General features: G+C 41.8%; 1 protein-coding gene across 5 annotated transcripts in view; it reads left to right on the plus strand.

The window, feature by feature from the left end:
* The window catches only part of XPO6 (exportin 6), a 38,997-nt gene that overhangs the window by 14,067 nt on the left and 6,967 nt on the right, over positions 1-17,963 (plus strand). The window contains exons 7-19 of one of the 5 annotated variants that reach the window (XM_010567004.1): positions 84-113; positions 3,431-3,557; positions 4,343-4,452; positions 6,795-6,903; positions 7,691-7,783; positions 10,084-10,153; positions 11,896-12,055; positions 12,752-12,844; positions 14,280-14,424; positions 14,898-15,044; positions 15,833-16,022; positions 16,189-16,285; positions 17,185-17,300. In XM_010567004.1, the coding sequence (XP_010565306.1) occupies positions 84-113; positions 3,431-3,557; positions 4,343-4,452; positions 6,795-6,903; positions 7,691-7,783; positions 10,084-10,153; positions 11,896-12,055; positions 12,752-12,844; positions 14,280-14,424; positions 14,898-15,044; positions 15,833-16,022; positions 16,189-16,285; positions 17,185-17,300 (1,487 nt within the window). Of the gene's footprint in view, positions 1-83; positions 114-3,430; positions 3,558-4,342; positions 4,453-6,794; positions 6,904-7,690; positions 7,784-10,083; positions 10,154-11,895; positions 12,056-12,751; positions 12,845-14,279; positions 14,425-14,897; positions 15,045-15,832; positions 16,023-16,188; positions 16,286-17,184; positions 17,341-17,963 lie in introns of all 5 variants that reach the window. The other 4 variants (XM_010567005.1, XM_010567006.1, XM_010567009.1 and 1 more) reach the window with 4 other exon arrangements.

A 17,963-nucleotide genomic window follows, 5' to 3' on the forward strand; every position in this document is an offset into this window, starting at 1 on the left:
TGTGCTAGGGCCTCTTGCTTTCTAAAGGACTGTCTGTATTATTTTGCGGTCATGCATGGTGTGTCTAATCGCCTTTTTTTCAGAGTACTGTGCTGGGGGAGACAGGCAGAAAGGTAGGTGGCCACAGGTAAGGTTCTGATAAGGGGCTGAGTGCTAAGGGACCGTGGTGGCACAGGTTTGTATTCTTTCCTGCCCTCTTCCTCCCCTTTCCCCCGTTCGTTACTGTTTGACTGCAGGTCTGAGGTGGCACAAGAGCTGAACCTGCCCTTCATTCAGTTGTAACAGAAAACAGAAGAGGCTCAGTGAGGTAAAGGCATTGCAGTATTCCCTTTCCTGGTTGGTATCTGCCTTCTCTGCTTAAACTCAAACATACAAAGAGTGGGTAGATATTCTGCAAGTCATGACTTGAAAGAAAATAAAGTAGTTTCCTGCCCTTCATGGAGATGTGATGATTTCTGATTGCTTTTTTTATTTTTACTTTTTTAAACACCACTAAAAGACAGCTTGGGGAACTCCATTCACAGCAGCGGTGAATGGCTCCACCACAGAGGCTCTCTGGCATGCTTGACTGGAGGCAGCAGGGAAGTGGCAGCATCTTGGGAGGCTGCGTATTGTCATTTTCTGGAAAGTTACTACCATCCTTGTTGCCTAAGACAGCTCAACTATTTCTTATCGGATATTCCTACTTGTAGGAGAGAAGGTGATACTTGACTTGCTGTTGAATGGTTGAATCCATGTGTTGGCAGGGTGGTGGAAGAGGTGATGACTTGATGCTGCCTCTCATTGCAGGCCTGCTGCCATGGGAAGGCTGGCAGACTATGTTGGCAAATAGGTTGCAACTGTGCAAATGTGCTCAGTATCTTGCTACAGATACGTGATGGTGGAAATAAATTTCTGGTGCTGCTGTATAAAATTTCTGTTCCCAGGTGCAGCAGCAAGGCTTTTGACCTTTTGTGGGTTTTTTTTGTTGGTTTTTTATATCCACTTAAGAGAAAAAAAGAAATTTAGCAAAAAAACTGTGGGTCCATTTGTAGAGAGAACTTGCATGTTTCTTCTGTAAAATTCCCTTTTCCCATACCTTTAGATACACATATAACTTTGGGATCGTGACTTCTGTTTAACAGTGAATTCTACCTGCTCATTTTTTTACTAACTTGCTCTGACTTCAGTATCACTCACTTCCTAGAAATAAGATGTGTAGAAATCTGCCACCTTTGCATACAAGATATGGGCACAGAGAGCCAGGAGTTACACTCTGGATTTCAGAAAAGCTCTCCTGGAAACCCACAATCCCTTGTTTAACTTTGTTCATTCTTTTATGGAAGACATCAGCAAGCCTTCACTGGCAAGGCTGTGGAAGGTCTGTAGCTGCGTTGGCCTTCACAGAGATGGTGTTGCCATATTGTTACGTTCTGCTGCGTACACGTTAGCCACAGAGATTTTTGGTGCCTGTAATTGTGAGACCCCTCTTTATTCATTGCTAAGGTCTCAAATACAGATGTAACTAAGATATTCTGGAGACTGGAAAAATCTAGCTGGCTTCTGGAGGAGTGGAGCTTTCTCAGAGCTGACTCTGTCCTCTCTGTGGAAAAGGATGCGAGGATTTTCCTTTTGTCACTTAAGGGCATAGCTATACTTTTATGTCCAAAACTAAATGCATGAAAGTGTCATCTTGGCTTGGACTAAAAAAAATCCTGAACAAAATTGGCACTGAAGAAACTAACTTCTGTAGATTGCTGTCTTCACAAACTGCCTGCCCTGGGTCTGTTCCTTCCCTTCCTCTCGTGGTGCTGGTTATTTTTTTTTCTGTTACAAAATCAGTGTGGTTGTGAACAGTTGGTACTGCCAAATTAGTCTAGAAAAAGAGTAAGCTTGAACTGTCTTTTGCTTTATTTGTGTTTGGCTTTAGCTTGAAGATCCCAAAATATGGGAAATGGCTATTAAGGTTCTGAGCAATGGCTCAGTGGTTGCAGAAGGGGCTTTGGGTCTGGCAGAGCTAGGGGCCAAGTAAGAATTTGACTGGTCTCAGATCAGAGCACCTTTCAAAAATAAAAATTAAAAGAATGAAGGAGGTGTTTGGGTCTGGACTCTTTTGCTAGCTTTACTTTTGAAGTGTTTGATCCATGATCAGGTATGTTTAGAGATCTCTTGTCAAGTAGGCAGTGCCAAATAAAAAGGAAATTTAATCTTTTTGCATATTCAAAGTATTGTGTGGTTTTGTAGGCTTATAATAACCAACAGTGCTGCAGCTCTTTGTTAGCTGGCAATGCTTCTGGTTTTGAGTGAATTTTCATTAGAAAGAGTGAGGTTCCTTCCTCAACCCTCCCCCCCCCCCAAAAAAAACCAAAACCCAAACCAAAACCAAACAACCAGTTTGCAGAAGAGAAGAGCAAGGAGTACAGTAAAATCAGGCTGTTTGTGCATGTCTGAAACTCTGCTAAGCCTAACTTTGTATTTAAAAGAAAAACTTGAAGTGAGCTCTTGCAATGTAGGAAGGATGGACTTCTCTGCACACAGCCTTGCCATTGGATTGCTGGAGCTCTTCCTGTTTGTGTATGATGCTGCAATGCATTGGTCCTGTGACCTGATGGAGTATTTAACTCTTTTCTTTATAGATAGATATGAAGATGATTTCTAACCTTGATGAAGCTCATGTTGTGCAGGGCGTGTTCTTATTCCCCAATAAAAGTTTACCCCACTGTGGTCTCTGTAATTTTTCCCCAGCTGCATACTTGAGACCCCCAGGGCTTGCACTGAGGTCATGCTCTTGCTGGACTCCCTGAAATTTTGGTAGCAGGCTTCTTTTTGGACCTTCATTTTGTACAGTCCCAAGCATTGAGTAGTCCCATGCTTTGGCGAAAGACTTATCTTTATAGTCTAATTCAGTCACAAAAGCCTGGGCTCAGTTCAGAAACTTTTGGATAGTTGATCTGCACTGCAGAAGAAACTGTCCTTTCCAGCTCTCAACTCCATGGCTCTCCCACTCTCTCGTGTAAATTTAACACGTGTATTGCTAACTCCTGCATTAACTTCTTGCTTCCAGCTGAATTCCACAGTGGTACAGTTTATTTCACTAATCTTATCTACATCAGTAAGATGACCCTTGCTATTAAATTATTTCTCTAGGGTGGGGGAGGATCGTGCTTATTTACAGGCCTGGTTGAACTCAATTATATTTATCTGAGTATTAAAGTTGCTTTTGACTAGACTGTCTTTTCTGCTGTTTCAGGTATTAATGGAATGAAGGGTTGCCCGTCCTGTAGGTAATTGTTGCAGGGCTTTATATTTTAATTGTTCTACTGGCTGTTAATTGTAACTTTCTTTTTAATGAAAGGATTTTGAGTGAATTTTATCACTATTTCGATGAAATTGCTTTCCCTTGTGGCATCTCTCATGTTTTCTCAGTTGTGTTTTCTCCTTTCCCTTGTAGCTACATTGAGAAGTTTACGGATTTTCTCCGTCTCTTTGTGAGTGTCCACCTACGAAGAATTGAATCCTACTCCCAGTTCCCTGTGGTTGAATTTCTGGCATTGTTGTTCAAATACACTTTTCATCAGGTACAGCCCTGTGACATTGTTTTTGTCCTCTGTCTGTTCTCTGTTCTGTTGTCTTCTATGGCAGGGCTAGCTTGTTTTCCCCAGTGAAGTTGATACTTAAAGTTAGCCCACAAAAAAGCAGTTAACTTGTCTTACTGGCACTTCGCCAGTAGTGCTGAGGACTTGGAAATGGCTTCATGTGCTCTTGGATTTAGTTGGAGACAGGGGTCACACGTAGTTAGCTTGCAAGAACAACTTGTCTGCTGTTTAACTTTGCTTCTGCTTTCATTTTTTTGCTAGTCCTTGGAATGGACAATGTTATCTGGAAAAATCTCTCTAGCTTGCTTGTTTTGTGTTTGGGGATGCTTTTCTTTCTCCTCAGTCTGCTGCTTTTACTCTATCTGAGGCTTTCCTTGTAACTTTCAGTTTTAGTATTACAAAAAAAAAAAAACCAAAACAAAACCCTGCTGTAGAAGCTGTCACAATGCAACTCAGCCCTTTTTACCCCCACATGTGAATAATGACAAGGAAGCAGATCTATAAAATGCTAGAAGGTGATGCAGCAAGCCATGTGAGATGGGCTAATGCTGAAACCAGCCTTGTAATTCCTGGCTTCCCACCTTTGTGCAAAAGCTCTTGCTCATCTTTTGACAGCTATAAATCTCTCCAGTGACCTCCTAGAAATTTTTCAATAAAGCAAGAAGTTCTTCCCATGGATTGAAGTGGATGCTAACTTGTATTTTCATTGTGTGAAATCAGCCTTGCCATAGTTTGTGATATTAATTGTGAATTTTGGTGTATTTCAGCCTACCCATGAAGGTTACTTTTCTTGCTTAGACATCTGGACGCTCTTCTTGGACTATCTGACTAGCAAAATTAAAAGTCGTCTTGCAGACAAAGAAGCAGTACTCAACAGGTAAGCAGTTGGGAAGCTGTCAGGATGTGACAGCTGCAAAGAGACTTCATGGTCACCCTGGAAGGACTGTGAGAAATAACCTATTGCTTACTTCAACTTCACATGTGGTCGAGTCCTTTCTTTTTCTGAAATAGTAAAATATAAACAGTGTAAACTTCAATTTTTCACAGTCATTCAAAAGAATTCAAACTGAGCAAGTTAAGGTAGAAAAACTGTCACTTACATATGTTGGTGTGAACTCAGCAGCCAGAGGAAGAAAGCTTTGTAGTCTAAAATAAATTTGCTAAAATGTGTTATACTTCTCAGAGCACATTTTAGCACATATTAGGGGAGGAGACAACGGAGTAAGTTGCCTAGTAAGTGTTCACACAGCTCATACAACTAATTAATGGATTAAGGAAAAAAAATTTATTTAATTAGGATTTTAAAATTCCTGTGTAAATTGGGGATGTGTTTCTGAGAAATATTGATGAGACTGTGTTTGCAAGTTAAAGTTCCACTTGCTTACCTCTGATGCTAGTTGTGTGTATCAATTGCAACAGTCATTGGCAGCTCTTCCTTTGTAGGTGCTGTATCCTGAAATGGGTGGCCCTCTTTTGATAAAAATCCCTTTGCTGCCACTTTAAAAATCTGGTGAATATACTGGTATCTTGTTCAAGTTTTGGAGCCTTAAAAGTGCCACGGCTTGTGCCATATCATGTTCTATTAAATGCAGAAAGAAGCTTCTTTCCCTTAAGCACACTAAATATAAGTGGTTGGTTTTTGAAAGACAGCATGGCATCATAACCACAAAGAACAAACATGGAACTAGCTTACACCAGACAGCTGTCTTCCTTTCAGCATGGGAACTGTGGTTTTTTAATTTCTCAGGTAGTAGGTATTTGCATTTGAACTTCGTCATGATTTGTTCCTAATTTGCTGCTCTCTGCCTAACGCTGTTGAACTCTGCCTTGGCATTCTGCTCCTCTTCATCTGGCTAATGTGCATGTAATGTGTGTTATCTTTGTGTCAAATGGTTTGTTATGGAGAAAATTGAAACAAACAATAGCTATCTCTAGGAGATATGTCAGACTATAAAATAAAAAAAGCATATAAGTGGCTGAAGTTTGTACTGTTTTGTCAGAACTACCTGTCCTTAGTGAGAACTTTGACAGCTAGTTTCCTGCGCACTCTCAGATGTGTGAATGCTGCAGTTTGACAGTCTGGGAGTGGTTACGCCACAAGAGCACAAATGAAATTTCCTGTTCTGTGGTTTCTAAACTTTGCATTTTATACCCATTGTGACTTTTACTAGTGGATAAATTGCTGAATCCAGAGTTATGCCATCTGATTATGGAAAAGATGGTGATTCAGCCACCTTGCACAGAGAGCTTTCAGCTGCTTAGCTAGTGACACAGCTGACTAGTCTGACACTTAGATTGCATTATGCTCTGAATATCTGTTAGTATATGTTAATGCCTAATTTTCCAACCTGATCTCACCTAAAAAAAGAGCATGACTTCTTGCATCAGAGCCCAGCTGCTTTGAGAAAGGAGGTTTTTAAAACAATCAAACCAAACCCCCTCGAAATCCCCAAACTTTGGCATTGTGTCACCAGGAATGATTGCATGCTCAGGTGGCTCTGTGCTAATTTTGCAACTTGGCATTATTCTTAGGTGATCAATGAGGAAGGTCTTCTGTGCTCTGTACCAGCTTCATAGCTCTGAGAGGCGAAAAGATGTCTTTCAGTGACATGCATTTAGTGTTACAGTACAAGTGGAAAAAGTGCTGGCTTTGTTTCAGAGGACAAGGGCCTGAATTCTTTTGCCAACAGTGTAGGGAAAGAGGATAGCAGAACAAATAGCCTCAGGGGAGGCCCCCTTTTCAGGTAGACAGCAGTAACTCTGCCCTGTTTCATCTGTTCCTCATTCACTGCCCAAAAAGCAGCACCAGACAGGCTACTGAGGAGCAGCTTAAGCAACTTGGCCCTTGGTGCCTCCTGTTCATGTACATCTGCTATTATTCCTGGCAAGCCACTCCTACCTTTCCTGTTTTGAACTCTTGGGCAGCTTCTGTTGCTAACAGTTCTCCCTTTCCCTTTCAGAGGTAGAGGAATATCAGGTATTACCAAAGTTCTTTCCTTGCAGGTACCTTTTTACCTGAAATTACATTATATTCTTAAGCCCAGGGTCTGCTTGGTGTTTCCTCAACAAAGCCGTAAAGCTGTGCTGCAGGCTCTTTGCAGTGGCCCACTTTAAACTGTCATCTGTTTTACATATCTCCTTTGCTGAAAGGGCTGTGGGCACAGCAATCTCTGCAGAACTTTTTATCAAACTCTTGCTCTGTCTTCTTCATGGTCATAGGTACGAAGACGCCTTGGTTCTATTGCTGACAGAGGTGTTGAATCGAATCCAGTTCAGGTATAACCAGGCACAGCTGGAGGAGCTGGATGACGAGACACTGGATGATGATGTAAGGAGCAGTGTTAAACAAGGACAGCTGCAGGTCCAGATATTAACTCTTGCACTGGTAACACTGGGAATGTCTTTCCCAGAGCTTGTACTTCAGAGTACAAGCTAGACAGCTGCTTCTTCATTCAGTGTGGGGTTTGAGGTTTAAAGCAGTATGAAATGCTTTTGACAAAAATGGACTTAAAGTCACACTGAAAAGATATGACTTTTTTTTAACTTGGTTCTTATGGGGGAAAAAATATAGATGCTTATGTTTTGATTATCAGAGGCATCAGGTGTCCATGTGTGGTTGCTTTGGAATGTAAATGCTGAAATATCTCTGAGACAAAAGCTTTAAGCTGTATATGTTATTGGTGCTTTCGTTTAAGCTTATTTCTCCTAAGGTGGTATTGGTAAACATCATCTCAATACTGATTAATGTAAAAATGGAGTAAGTGGCCAAAATGGATGAGGCCAGAGCACTGGAAGGGCAGGTTGTTCTGCATAATGGATGCTTGTTATCTGAGCAGTAACTGTGCTTTAGGAGTGAATGTTTGTGCCTTAACACTCCAGGGAAGCATATGCACACACGCTCAAAGCATGGGTTGGTAAAATTATCCTCCATCAGATGTCTAGCAGCATATGAGAATCATAAGAGCAGTATCTCTTCGGTATCTGGGTGTCTGCAAAAGCCAAGCTCTGGAAAGGAGCTAGCTAGTCCCAAACATCAATTAAGACCTACTAGTCTACAAAAAGCCATCTGTTTCCCTCTGGAAGTGCTGTGCTTACCTTAGTGTTTCTTCCCATAGCAGCAGACCGAGTGGCAGCGGTACTTGCGCCAGAGCTTGGAAGTGGTTGCAAAAGTCATGGAGCTCTTGCCAACTCATGCCTTCTCCACACTAGTAAGTAGTTATCCAGACCAAAAGTGCAATGTGAAATGAGCACCAACTGCTGGAGTTTGTTGCAAGCTGTTTGAAAGAGGCCACAGTGCCAAAAAAGTAGGGAGATTTGGTTTTGGATGCAAAACCTTGGCAAGGGGAGACCAGAAATTGAAGGAAAAAAAAACTTGGGTTTTTTTGGCTTTGCCAGATTTCGTGGTGTGTTTTGAAGAGAGTACTTTAGTGAGCATCCAAGTCCTACTTGCTGGACACTAAACTCTTTAGAAATTCCCATCTCTCAAAGTGTAAATATTTGGCAGCAATCAATCCTTCATTGCTGTTTATCTTGGCCTTTATATTAGGAGGCAGTGCTGTGAATTGGGCAGACGAGAGCGTTGTTACTGGGGTTTTAAGGAGAGTGAAATCTTTGTTTAAATGAAAGGCTACATATAAATGCTGAAGAGAGAGCCTCGGACAATTGGGAATTATATCTGATAAACATGGATAAGTGCTTCTCTCCAGCTAGTGCCAGTGCTGTTGCTAGAATCGGCGGTATAAAAGTTGTCTGGGTTTGTAGCATTATAATGGTTTTTGAGGAGGAGATCTCGAGGCTGTAAGCCAGTGGAGTCCAAAATTCAGAGTAGTTAGTGCCTTCTTGCTGAGTGAGAAGAAAGGCAAGTAATCGTAGTGGGATCTCAAAGCAAGTCTGTTAATTCTGCTGGAGACACTGCAGACCTGGACCTCTGAACCATATTCCCAAGAAGCAGAGAAGATTAAGCTGCTGCAGAGGCAGAAGATGCCTGACCTGAACTGCTTTTTTAATTTTTATTTTTATTTAAAAAACATTCTGGCTGAGCTAAGCACTAGAAGCCTATTACCAGAAACTCTGAAGTAGTGAACAAAATAGTCCTTATACAAAAGTAGAAGTTGCTCTGCAGCGTGGTGGCACAGCATGAGTCAGCAAGAGGCAAACAAATGGAGCAGCTGTTTCAGTGAGCACAGTGAGCATATGGGTCATATGGTGAAGAGCATGTGGCTTCCTTAAGGTAACACATTAACATGAGGAAGACTATCTGTTTGGGTTTTTTTAAATAGTTCTCCTGCAGTTATACAAAGACATTCAACTGTTAATTAGGCACGGCATGTTAGAAACTTGATAGTGAGTGCTTTCTTGAGCCCTGCATTAGTTCATTTTTGTTTACTGGATAATCTGGGAGATGCTCAAGCAGTTTCACGTGCTTTTCACAGTAGTCTGCAGTGCTGTTGAACGCAGTGGCTAGTCTATCAGTAGCAAATAATTAAAACAGTGTACAGCAGCTGCCATTACTGTGTCCCATGGTGGACAATGAAAGGCTGCAGTTCCTTCTGCTGATGGATGAGTGAACTTTGATAAAACCAACCACCTTAAATGTGGTGACTTTTGCCAATAGAAATTAAGTAGAACTATGCCAGACTGAAAGTGTTGGAAAATACTCTGTCTGATGGGATGCCTACAAGGAAAAGGTTAGTGTGCAATTTTGTCCTGTATGTGTACAAATGCATTCAGGTACAGCACAAATAATTTCTTAATACAGATCACTGAAGTACCTTGGCTGGCTGAAAGCTGCTTAGAAGGCTTCCTAGTCTGTGTGCACAATACGCTCCTCCATGGTAGCGTAACCTGTTGCTCAGCTGAAGTATCACCAGAATCAGGCATGTTTGCTGTCAGTCCTGAATGATGGAGTTAGGCTAATGCTTTGTTCCCAGACCAGGATGCATGACAACTGTGGTGTTTGCTCCCTTGGCTGTTTTCCCCATGGGGCTTCAGCTCACCGGCAAAGCACTGCAGTACTTCCCTTCTGTACTCTGTTACAGAGGCACTGAACTCAAATTCTTTGAATAATATTTTGGTTAGCTGCATTTTGAGACACTGGTACTTATGGGTGAGGTGGATGCCATGCAGGCTTCCTGCGCTCCAGGCTCTGCCTTTCCTCTGCTCTGTTTGGTCCGGGTTATACATCCATCTGTATATTCAGAGGTGGCATGCTGTGCCATCACTTATACTTGTCAGACCATTATCTTACTAGGCTGATTGCTGGTATTTGTGGGAAAGGGGAGCTACGACACCAGAGTGGTGACCTTTGTTGTTTTCATGACAGCTGTCAAGACGTGAGAAGCTGTGGCATGCAGGATCAGCCCAGAACAAGCAACTTGCCTTTTCTCCAAATGTCTTTTTGAAGGTGCTAGGGAGAAAGAAGAAAACTGTGCTCTAACAGAGCGATCAGTAGTAGGCTGTTAACTGTCTGCCAAGCCCCAAAATCATGCTTGTTTCTTGTCTCTTCTAGTTTCCAGTTCTGCAGGATAACTTGGAAGTGTATCTGGGACTCCAGCAGTTTGTGGTCACTTCAGGAACAGGTAACAACCACCACCCAGCACTGCCGTCCTCACTCTTTGAATAGCTGATTGCAAAACCACTCTAGACCTGCTTTGGTGTTGCTGCTTCCGTATTCTCTTGAGGATCTGAATACTTGTGGTGTCTAATGGCTCAGTAGTTAAACTCCAATAGCAGACAAAAATCTGATAATGTGATTTATTTTTTTTATTGGGATGGTTCTTCCCTTGTTCTAGTACTTGAAATGAAGATACTGTATGTGTTAAGAACAGGTATGCAGCATCAAATACTACACTAACATGGATGGATAATGGTTACTTTTTTCCTCCCACTAAAATTTATTTCAAGAAAAGGTTGCACTCCTGTTTGCTTTGGGCTCAAATCTGGTGTGAAGTTGTCCACTATAGGAGCATTTTTATTTAGGCTTGAATTAAAACCATTGTGAATCAATGAGAAGATGAAATATTTAGGATGTAGTAGCAGTTTCTGAAGCCTTATCCAGCTGGCGTTTCGGGAGCCTTCATGTATAAAGTAGTTTACAAAGATACCAGTGCTCTCAACTGAATATGCATGAGCGTAGCTTTGTTGCTCCTTGCTGAGAAATAAGGAAAGTAGTAGTAGTGAGATCTGTATGGGGGAAGGTTGTGGCTAAGGTTATATTCAAGTTTTTTGGTATGACCAGTACAGGAATCTGTTAGATATTCAATACTGCTATACATGGCAGAATGGTGATTGTTGTGTAGACAGTTCAGGAAAAAAGTACTTCCAATTTTAGGATCATTTCAGACCTAGGATATGCAATGTATAAGTTTTTAATGCTGTAGCAACAATCTGTATTAGAAGCTATTATGTGGGCTGGCTGTTTAGCTGACAGATCAGAAGTAGCTCAGATGCAGCTGGGAATTCAGAACTGGATGATAGTATGCTGGTGCCAGTGGTACAAAATGGCAAGCTTGTTGCTGAAAACTTAATCCGAGATTAAATACAGGCAGTGGAAAGAAAAACAGATTTTCTTTGAAATGTGGTGTTGCAGGACGTGTTTGCTTTTTTAGTAAAAGGTCTGGAGTGCTTGGAGACCCAGGTATATGCAGCCAAGTGGTAGGACAATTACATAGGTGGTAAGACTGGCAGATCTACTTATCAATATGTTTCTTATAGCTGAGAAATAAGAAAGTGAATAACCATGCTTCACATCAGAAGCAAATACACTCTTGTTCCAAATATGCTGCTGCTGGAATGCTAATTGCACTCTAGCCAGCAGAGGGAGTCCGGGTAGTGACCTTCTCCACAGAGCTGGGATTGCATTTTAATGTCAATGGATAACCAAAAAGGCTCCTTTTTACATAGTTATTAGTACCAATTAGAAGAAAAGAAATGTGTAAAAGGATGAAACAGTTGGTAACATCCATTTCAGCCTTTAAAGAGGAATATGAAGTGTGGCAGCTGGAAGAGTTGAACTTGTCTTACTCAGTTTGAGTATTTCAGTCACTTGGAGATTTGAACTATGACCCACTGCCAAGCTAATTTAAGAAGAATGCTTGTAATGTAATTAGAATAAACTTTGCATTTCCTGTAGCTTTGTAATTAGGTTTCCTGTCCCAAAGAGCTGTATTTATTAGTCACAAGGTTATGTGTGTTTTTCTGGCACAAGGTTTTTAAAGTATGAGTTTTCAGATTGCTAGGCTCATAGTGGCTGTTAGCACAAGTGATTATTTACACTTTAGTCTTTTGGCTTCATTGCTAATGAACCATAACGTCATTTCAGGTCACAGGCTGAACATCACGGCAGAGAATGACTGCCGCCGTTTGCACTGCTCCTTGAGGGACCTGAGCTCCTTGCTGCAGGCTGTTGGTCGTTTAGCAGAATACTTCACTGGTGATGTGTTTGCTGCCAGGTTCAATGATGCTCTTACAGTGGTGGAGAGGTAGGTATGGGAGGGGGAGTTTGCTGTCTCTTCACCAGTACAAGGAGCAATTGTCACCACTGCGGTGAGTTTGAAAACCAAGGTTTCTTTCTGCCTCCCCTTGTTCTGATTAAATTGAGATACGAAGAACTCAATGGCCAGTTACATTTAATTCATCAGCGCTAAGTTTCCCAGATAGCTTTCTAAATACTTAACCAAAGAAATAACTAAATAGGAGGGATTAAGTAAAATCAGTCACTTAGAAAGTTTGAGGTACCTGTTTTCTAGCATCTGCATTTGTGATGCAATGAAATGAGATGTAGAGTTTGATTACTTCAAAGTTGTATCTCGAAGTTAAATCACCAAAATCTTTGACCTGTGAAAACTGAAAGGCAGATGTCATTAGGTTCTTCCCCTCCAAGAAACTTAATTAGCATATAGTTGCAAATTACAGAATTTCAGGGCTTTACACAGCTGCCTTGGTTCTGTTTTTTCATTCCCAGACAGGAACATCATACTTGTTCCATCTTATCACAAACAGTGAAATAGGCTCTAAATTATTTTCAACTAAATGGTCTAAATCTTGTCTATGTATTAACTAAATGTTGACACAGAGTTGTGAAGAGCTGCATTCAGATGAGATGTTCAAGCGGATTTGTACATGTGTATATCCATGTTACAGTCCCTTTACACTACCACATATGTATTCACTTCCAGGTTGGTAAAAGTTACGCTATATGGATCCCAGATTAAACTGTACAACATCGAAACTGCAGTACCATCTGTATTGAAACCTGACCTTATCGATGTGTGAGTATGAGATAGACACTGCAAATGATTGTATCCAAATTTGGTACCTACATGGGGTGGGTGAGGCATTAGATCTCCTTGGTCTGGCGTTCTAACCGCTTGCTTGGCAAATGTTCTGAAAAACGCATCTCTCCAGTGATTGCTAGCTAACCAGGAAAGCACCTTCTTTTAACTGATGAAGGTCAAGGCTGCTGCCAAGTATTTTGGACCATTGTTTCTTTAAATTCATGTACTCGGGTTATTTAAAGAAAAATATATTCATGATGAGAAGTAAAAATGCCCATTATTATTAGCTCTAAAAGCAAGCTGTTATTCTGCCCTGTACTAATGGCTGTAAAAGCTTAGTTCTTCTGCAGTGTAATTAAATGATGATGTAAGCGTTACAATAGTGGTATTCTAAGAAATGGATTCACTGTCAGTATGTAGTTCCAGTTTATGGATTTTTTTGCTACCAAAGTCAGATCTATGGCTCAGGTAAAAGATGTTTTTCCTAGTATAGGGTTTCAAGTCCTTTGCTTCAAAGACAAACATATGCCTTCCAGCTCTGCGAGCCATTTCTGAAACAAATGAATGACTTCGATCCAGAAGTTGACATTAAGTGTAAAATCTTGATGCTGCTAGTAATAGAACAGCACTCTGACAGCCTTTTAGAGACCTTTCATTCCTAAGGCTGTGTAGTACAAACCTGTTTCCTGCCAGCTGGTGTTTTGTGAGCAAAATTTAAGGTTGTCCTTTTGAGCACGTTAAGTACTTGTTCTAGTTTGCAATTGCATGTATAGCAGCTCCTTGAAAACCCCCACTTGACTCCATCATATAGTTACCTGGATTTCTCCTAATAATCCCAAGTTACTAGCACTGAGTTTTGTGCAGATGATGTTCTTCTAATGGTCTCTTTCCTTTTCTGGTTTAAAATAATTTGGGAGTTTTTTTCCATGATCCGTTAGTGAGCAGTTTTCATCCTTTTCTCTGTCCAATGTCCCTGAAGAAACCTATGATCCATTTTCTAATGCTAGCCTAACAAAGGTACATTGTCAGACATTTGGAGGACACCTGTCTGCGTGGTCGCAAAGAAATCAAATATCTTAATGTGGTGCTGTGCCAAAAATTATAAAGTATGGTTGTGGTCAACCTACTAGTTGATTATGATTTGACCTGTAGCAATTTATACCTTTGGCTTAATGCTGTTGCTCAGTGGGTGAGTCCAGTTACAGCACACTTTTAAATACGCCTTGAATGTACAGGGTCCAGGACAAAAAAAAATAGTAGTAAACAATTTTTAAAGAAAAAGCTGCCAGCTTTAAGAATACCAATATTCTTTCCCAGTATGCTGTCAAAACTACCCACTATGCTCAGGACTTGTGCCCTTCTGCAGCTGTCCTGCTTGTGTACCTTTTATCCCACATATGTATCTTACCCTTGCTCTGCTCCTCCACAGCCACGCTCAGTCCCTGGCAGCGCTGCAAGCCTATGCGCACTGGCTTGCACAGTTCTACAGCGAAGTTCACCGGCAGAACCCGGAGCAGTTCATCTCTCTGGTCTCTACCACGCTGGAGGCTATCACACCTCTCATCAGCTCTAAGGTACCTTTCTCAGTGCTGGGCTGAGGCTAGGCTTCCACCTAAAGCAGGAGACCCTCACATGGCAGTGCTGTTGTCTTCAGGTGTTTAACAGTCTGCTCTGGACCACACTGTGGCTCCTGATGTGAAACAGTCCGAGAGCTGGATGTCCATCTTCCAGAGCCACAGCAAATGTCCCATGTAGGATGAGACCAAGAGCAATTCTAAATAGCACTGTAGGTCAAGCTACTATGAGAGTAAGCAACTTACAGGCATACAAACTCAGTCTAATGATTTTACAGTTTGAAAGCGGGGAAATCTCTCTTCCACAGTATTAAGGGAACTGACCTGTGCTCTGATTGGCAAATAAATACTATAAACTGTCTTGCTTGCAGAAAACTGGTAATGGCAGCTCACTGTGCTGTCTGCTGCCAGTGTTGCATCATATGGTTCTGTGTGGTGGTGTTACTGGGCAGCCTGACCACCCTCTCTTTCAGGTGCAGGAGAAGCTACTGCTGTCTGCATGCCACCTGCTAGTTTCTTTAGCCACCACAGTGCGACCAGTGTTCTTGATCAGCATCCCAGCAGTACAGAAGGTGTTCAACAGGATCACAGACACTTCTGCTCAGCGGCTTCCTGATAAGGTGATTTGTCTCAAACATAAAGAATGTACATTGGATGTTCTTGGGAAGGTGTACCTCATTTCTTATTGCAGTGAGGTATAACCTCATTAAAAAAAAAAAAAGTGGGGGCAGGGGCAGCAGTTATCTCTGTGCTGTGGATATCCAGGAATCACAGTGATACAGTTTGTCAGTAATGATCTATTTCAGGCAACAGCATAAGGAAAAAACACAGTTGCACCTCTTAGATCTTATTCCTTTCTCACTTGCTGACACAGTCCCTGATTCTGCATCATCTTTATAGTACAGGCATGTTGATTCTAACATACAGAAAGTTTTCTGTGAAACTTGTTAGCATTCCACATACCTCACTCCAAGTTAGTATTTCTATTACAGAAGTACTGAAAAGCCACAGTGAAGGCTGGGATATTGTTGTATTGTGTGCTGGCATGGAGGCATAAAGTGTTGTACAAGTGTAAGTGTGCAAACCAGACAAGGAGTAATGAAAGTGGTATCATCTTTGGTTTATGAATATGAAGAACAGGGACTTACCATTGCAGGGAAGGGCTGACAGAGCTGGGAGCTGATTCCAGCCCTTAAGTCATGGAGCTTTGCTTCTCTCTTACCTTGCAGAGCTACTAGTTTTCACTTGGGCTTACCTTCTGCTATCGAACTCTTTCCTCAAACTGAGCACTGCTGATGTTTTGGACAGACGTAAAATGTCACTTCACTCTAGGGTTGTGCTCTAGCGAAAACTGAACTGCAAACATGGTAAAACTTCGTCTCTTTGCTTAATGTCTCATTGCTTCTAGGCCCAGGTGTTGGTGTGCAGAGCACTGTCGAATGTATTGTTGCTGCCCTGGCCAAATCTTCCAGAGAGTGAACAGCAGTGGGCAGTTCGCTCCACCAACCATGCCAGCCTAATCTCTGCCCTCACAAGAGAATACCGCCAATTAAAATCCAATGCCATCTTGCCACAGAGGAAAGTGCAGCTGGAGGACAGTAAGTACCGAGTTTCTTGGTGCGTGCTGTCTTCTGACAGCTGCAGTGCAAACTGCTAATAGGTGTCATCAAGCTGATTTTCCAATAATTATTTTGGCTGAGAAACTGTATTTAGCATATGGGGAGGACAGGAAAGGAGCAATTTGTATTTTCTTTCTTTTTTTAGAAATCCTTCTTCTGTGGGTGTGTAAAGGGCACTCTCACCCCAGGTTGCCTGTAAGCTCTTCCATCAAAGTACTGTCTTCCTCAGTCGTGCAGGGAAGGTGGGATCAAGTTTGTGATAAAACTTTGAATAGCAGTGATTGCATTAGGAATACTTGACAGCCTAATGCTGGGACACTATAGTATTAGAAACATTGCCTGGAGGCAGCATTAATGAAGATTATGATTATAAATACTTAAGGGGGAAAATAAGAATTTTTTTCTGGACTTGAGGAGTACTGTAGAGGGTTTATATATGTAGGAGAGCCCTGAACTGAGGGGGTCCAGGGACCTTGGGAATTTTTTGTGTATGTTTTGGGACTGCTTTTGGTGGGCTGGGGCTGGGTGGGTCTTTTTTTTTTTTTTTTGAGCATTGCTTTAAAAAGTAGGCAGTGTCACAGCTTCTGACTAACCTGACAATGATGGTCAGCTGTGCACAGGGAGGGAGCATGGGAGAGGGTGGTTTGCTCCTCATGAGAAGAATATCAGCAGACTGCTCACATGGGTAGAACTGAGCCAGTTAAGTTTTCTCAGCATTTGAGTTAGCTTATACAGGGATTGTGTATTGCTCCAGTTGTTGCTTTCAGAAATAGAAATCTGCAGTGTATTTTGCTGTCATAATGTCCTGCTTTCTTCTTGGCTAGTGTTTCTTTAGTATTAGCATATTGTGAATAATATTGTTTACAGCTCTCCTCAGCATTTGCACCTGAGTAGTTGAGCAGTGGGTGCATCTGTAGGGCAGTAAACCTGTATAATTTAAGAAAGTGAGTGACCTAATTGAACCTGTTTAGATGTTTAAAACATGAACACCAACTTGGGAACGTTTTTGACTCCAACCTGGGTTTGGTGTATATGCTGCCTTGTAGGTTGTAGTTACTGTGTGTGAACTTGACTTCTCTTCATTTCTTGCCTCTGAGTAGTTTTGACACATGCAGGAAGTATCATCTCTCTTATTTTGCAGCCAAAGTGATCATCCATCAGACACTCAGCGTTTTAGAAGATATTGTAGAAAGTATCTCTGGAGAATCTACCAAGTCTCGACAGATCTGTTATCAGTCGCTGCAAGAATCCGTGCAGGTCTCACTAGCCCTCTTCCCAGCTTTCATTCATCAGTCAGGTATAACCATAGGACAGGCTTTAATGCTGTGAGTAGCTTTATGACCTACTGGTAATATCCAAAGTCCATCAGCATAGCATCATGGTGGTGTTCATGTGAAGTGTGTGGACTTGGTGTGCCTGAAGTGTAATGTGAGTCTGTACTTCTGGGCGGGCTGGGCTGAATCAGAACAGGAAAGTGAGATCTCCTCTGCTGTCTAGGATACAGGCATGAAGGTTTGTCACACTTCCAGAAGATGGAGATGCCCTGTGCTGTGTTCAGCAGTGAAACAAAATGGAGCTGATCCTAAGCACAAATAATAAAAAAAAAGCTTTAAAATACCCTGTCTGGCTATGTTTGCCATTTACATTCTCTCCAAAAGCTTGAAGAGGAGTAGATCTCATCAGATGAGGTCAAATGATGTGGGGTTTTTTTCCCCCTATAAAGGAAAGGCTCCTCAGATGTAACCAGGACTGTTGCTTGGCAATCTTCTGGCTAGTGACTTAGATTTTGTATCGCATCAGGGTAGCTCAAATGCCTAGGACTACAGCAGCTTCTCTCATGAAGAGCAAGGCATTCAAGGAAAACTTTTGGAGTTTGGTGGGATTTTTCTCGGCGAAGCAGGCATGGGGGAGGCAAAACAA

This window comes from Haliaeetus leucocephalus, unplaced genomic scaffold, assembly GCF_000737465.1.
Source record: "Haliaeetus leucocephalus isolate CR32 unplaced genomic scaffold, Haliaeetus_leucocephalus-4.0 Scaffold224, whole genome shotgun sequence".
Classification (NCBI taxonomy): Eukaryota; Metazoa; Chordata; class Aves; order Accipitriformes; family Accipitridae; genus Haliaeetus; species Haliaeetus leucocephalus.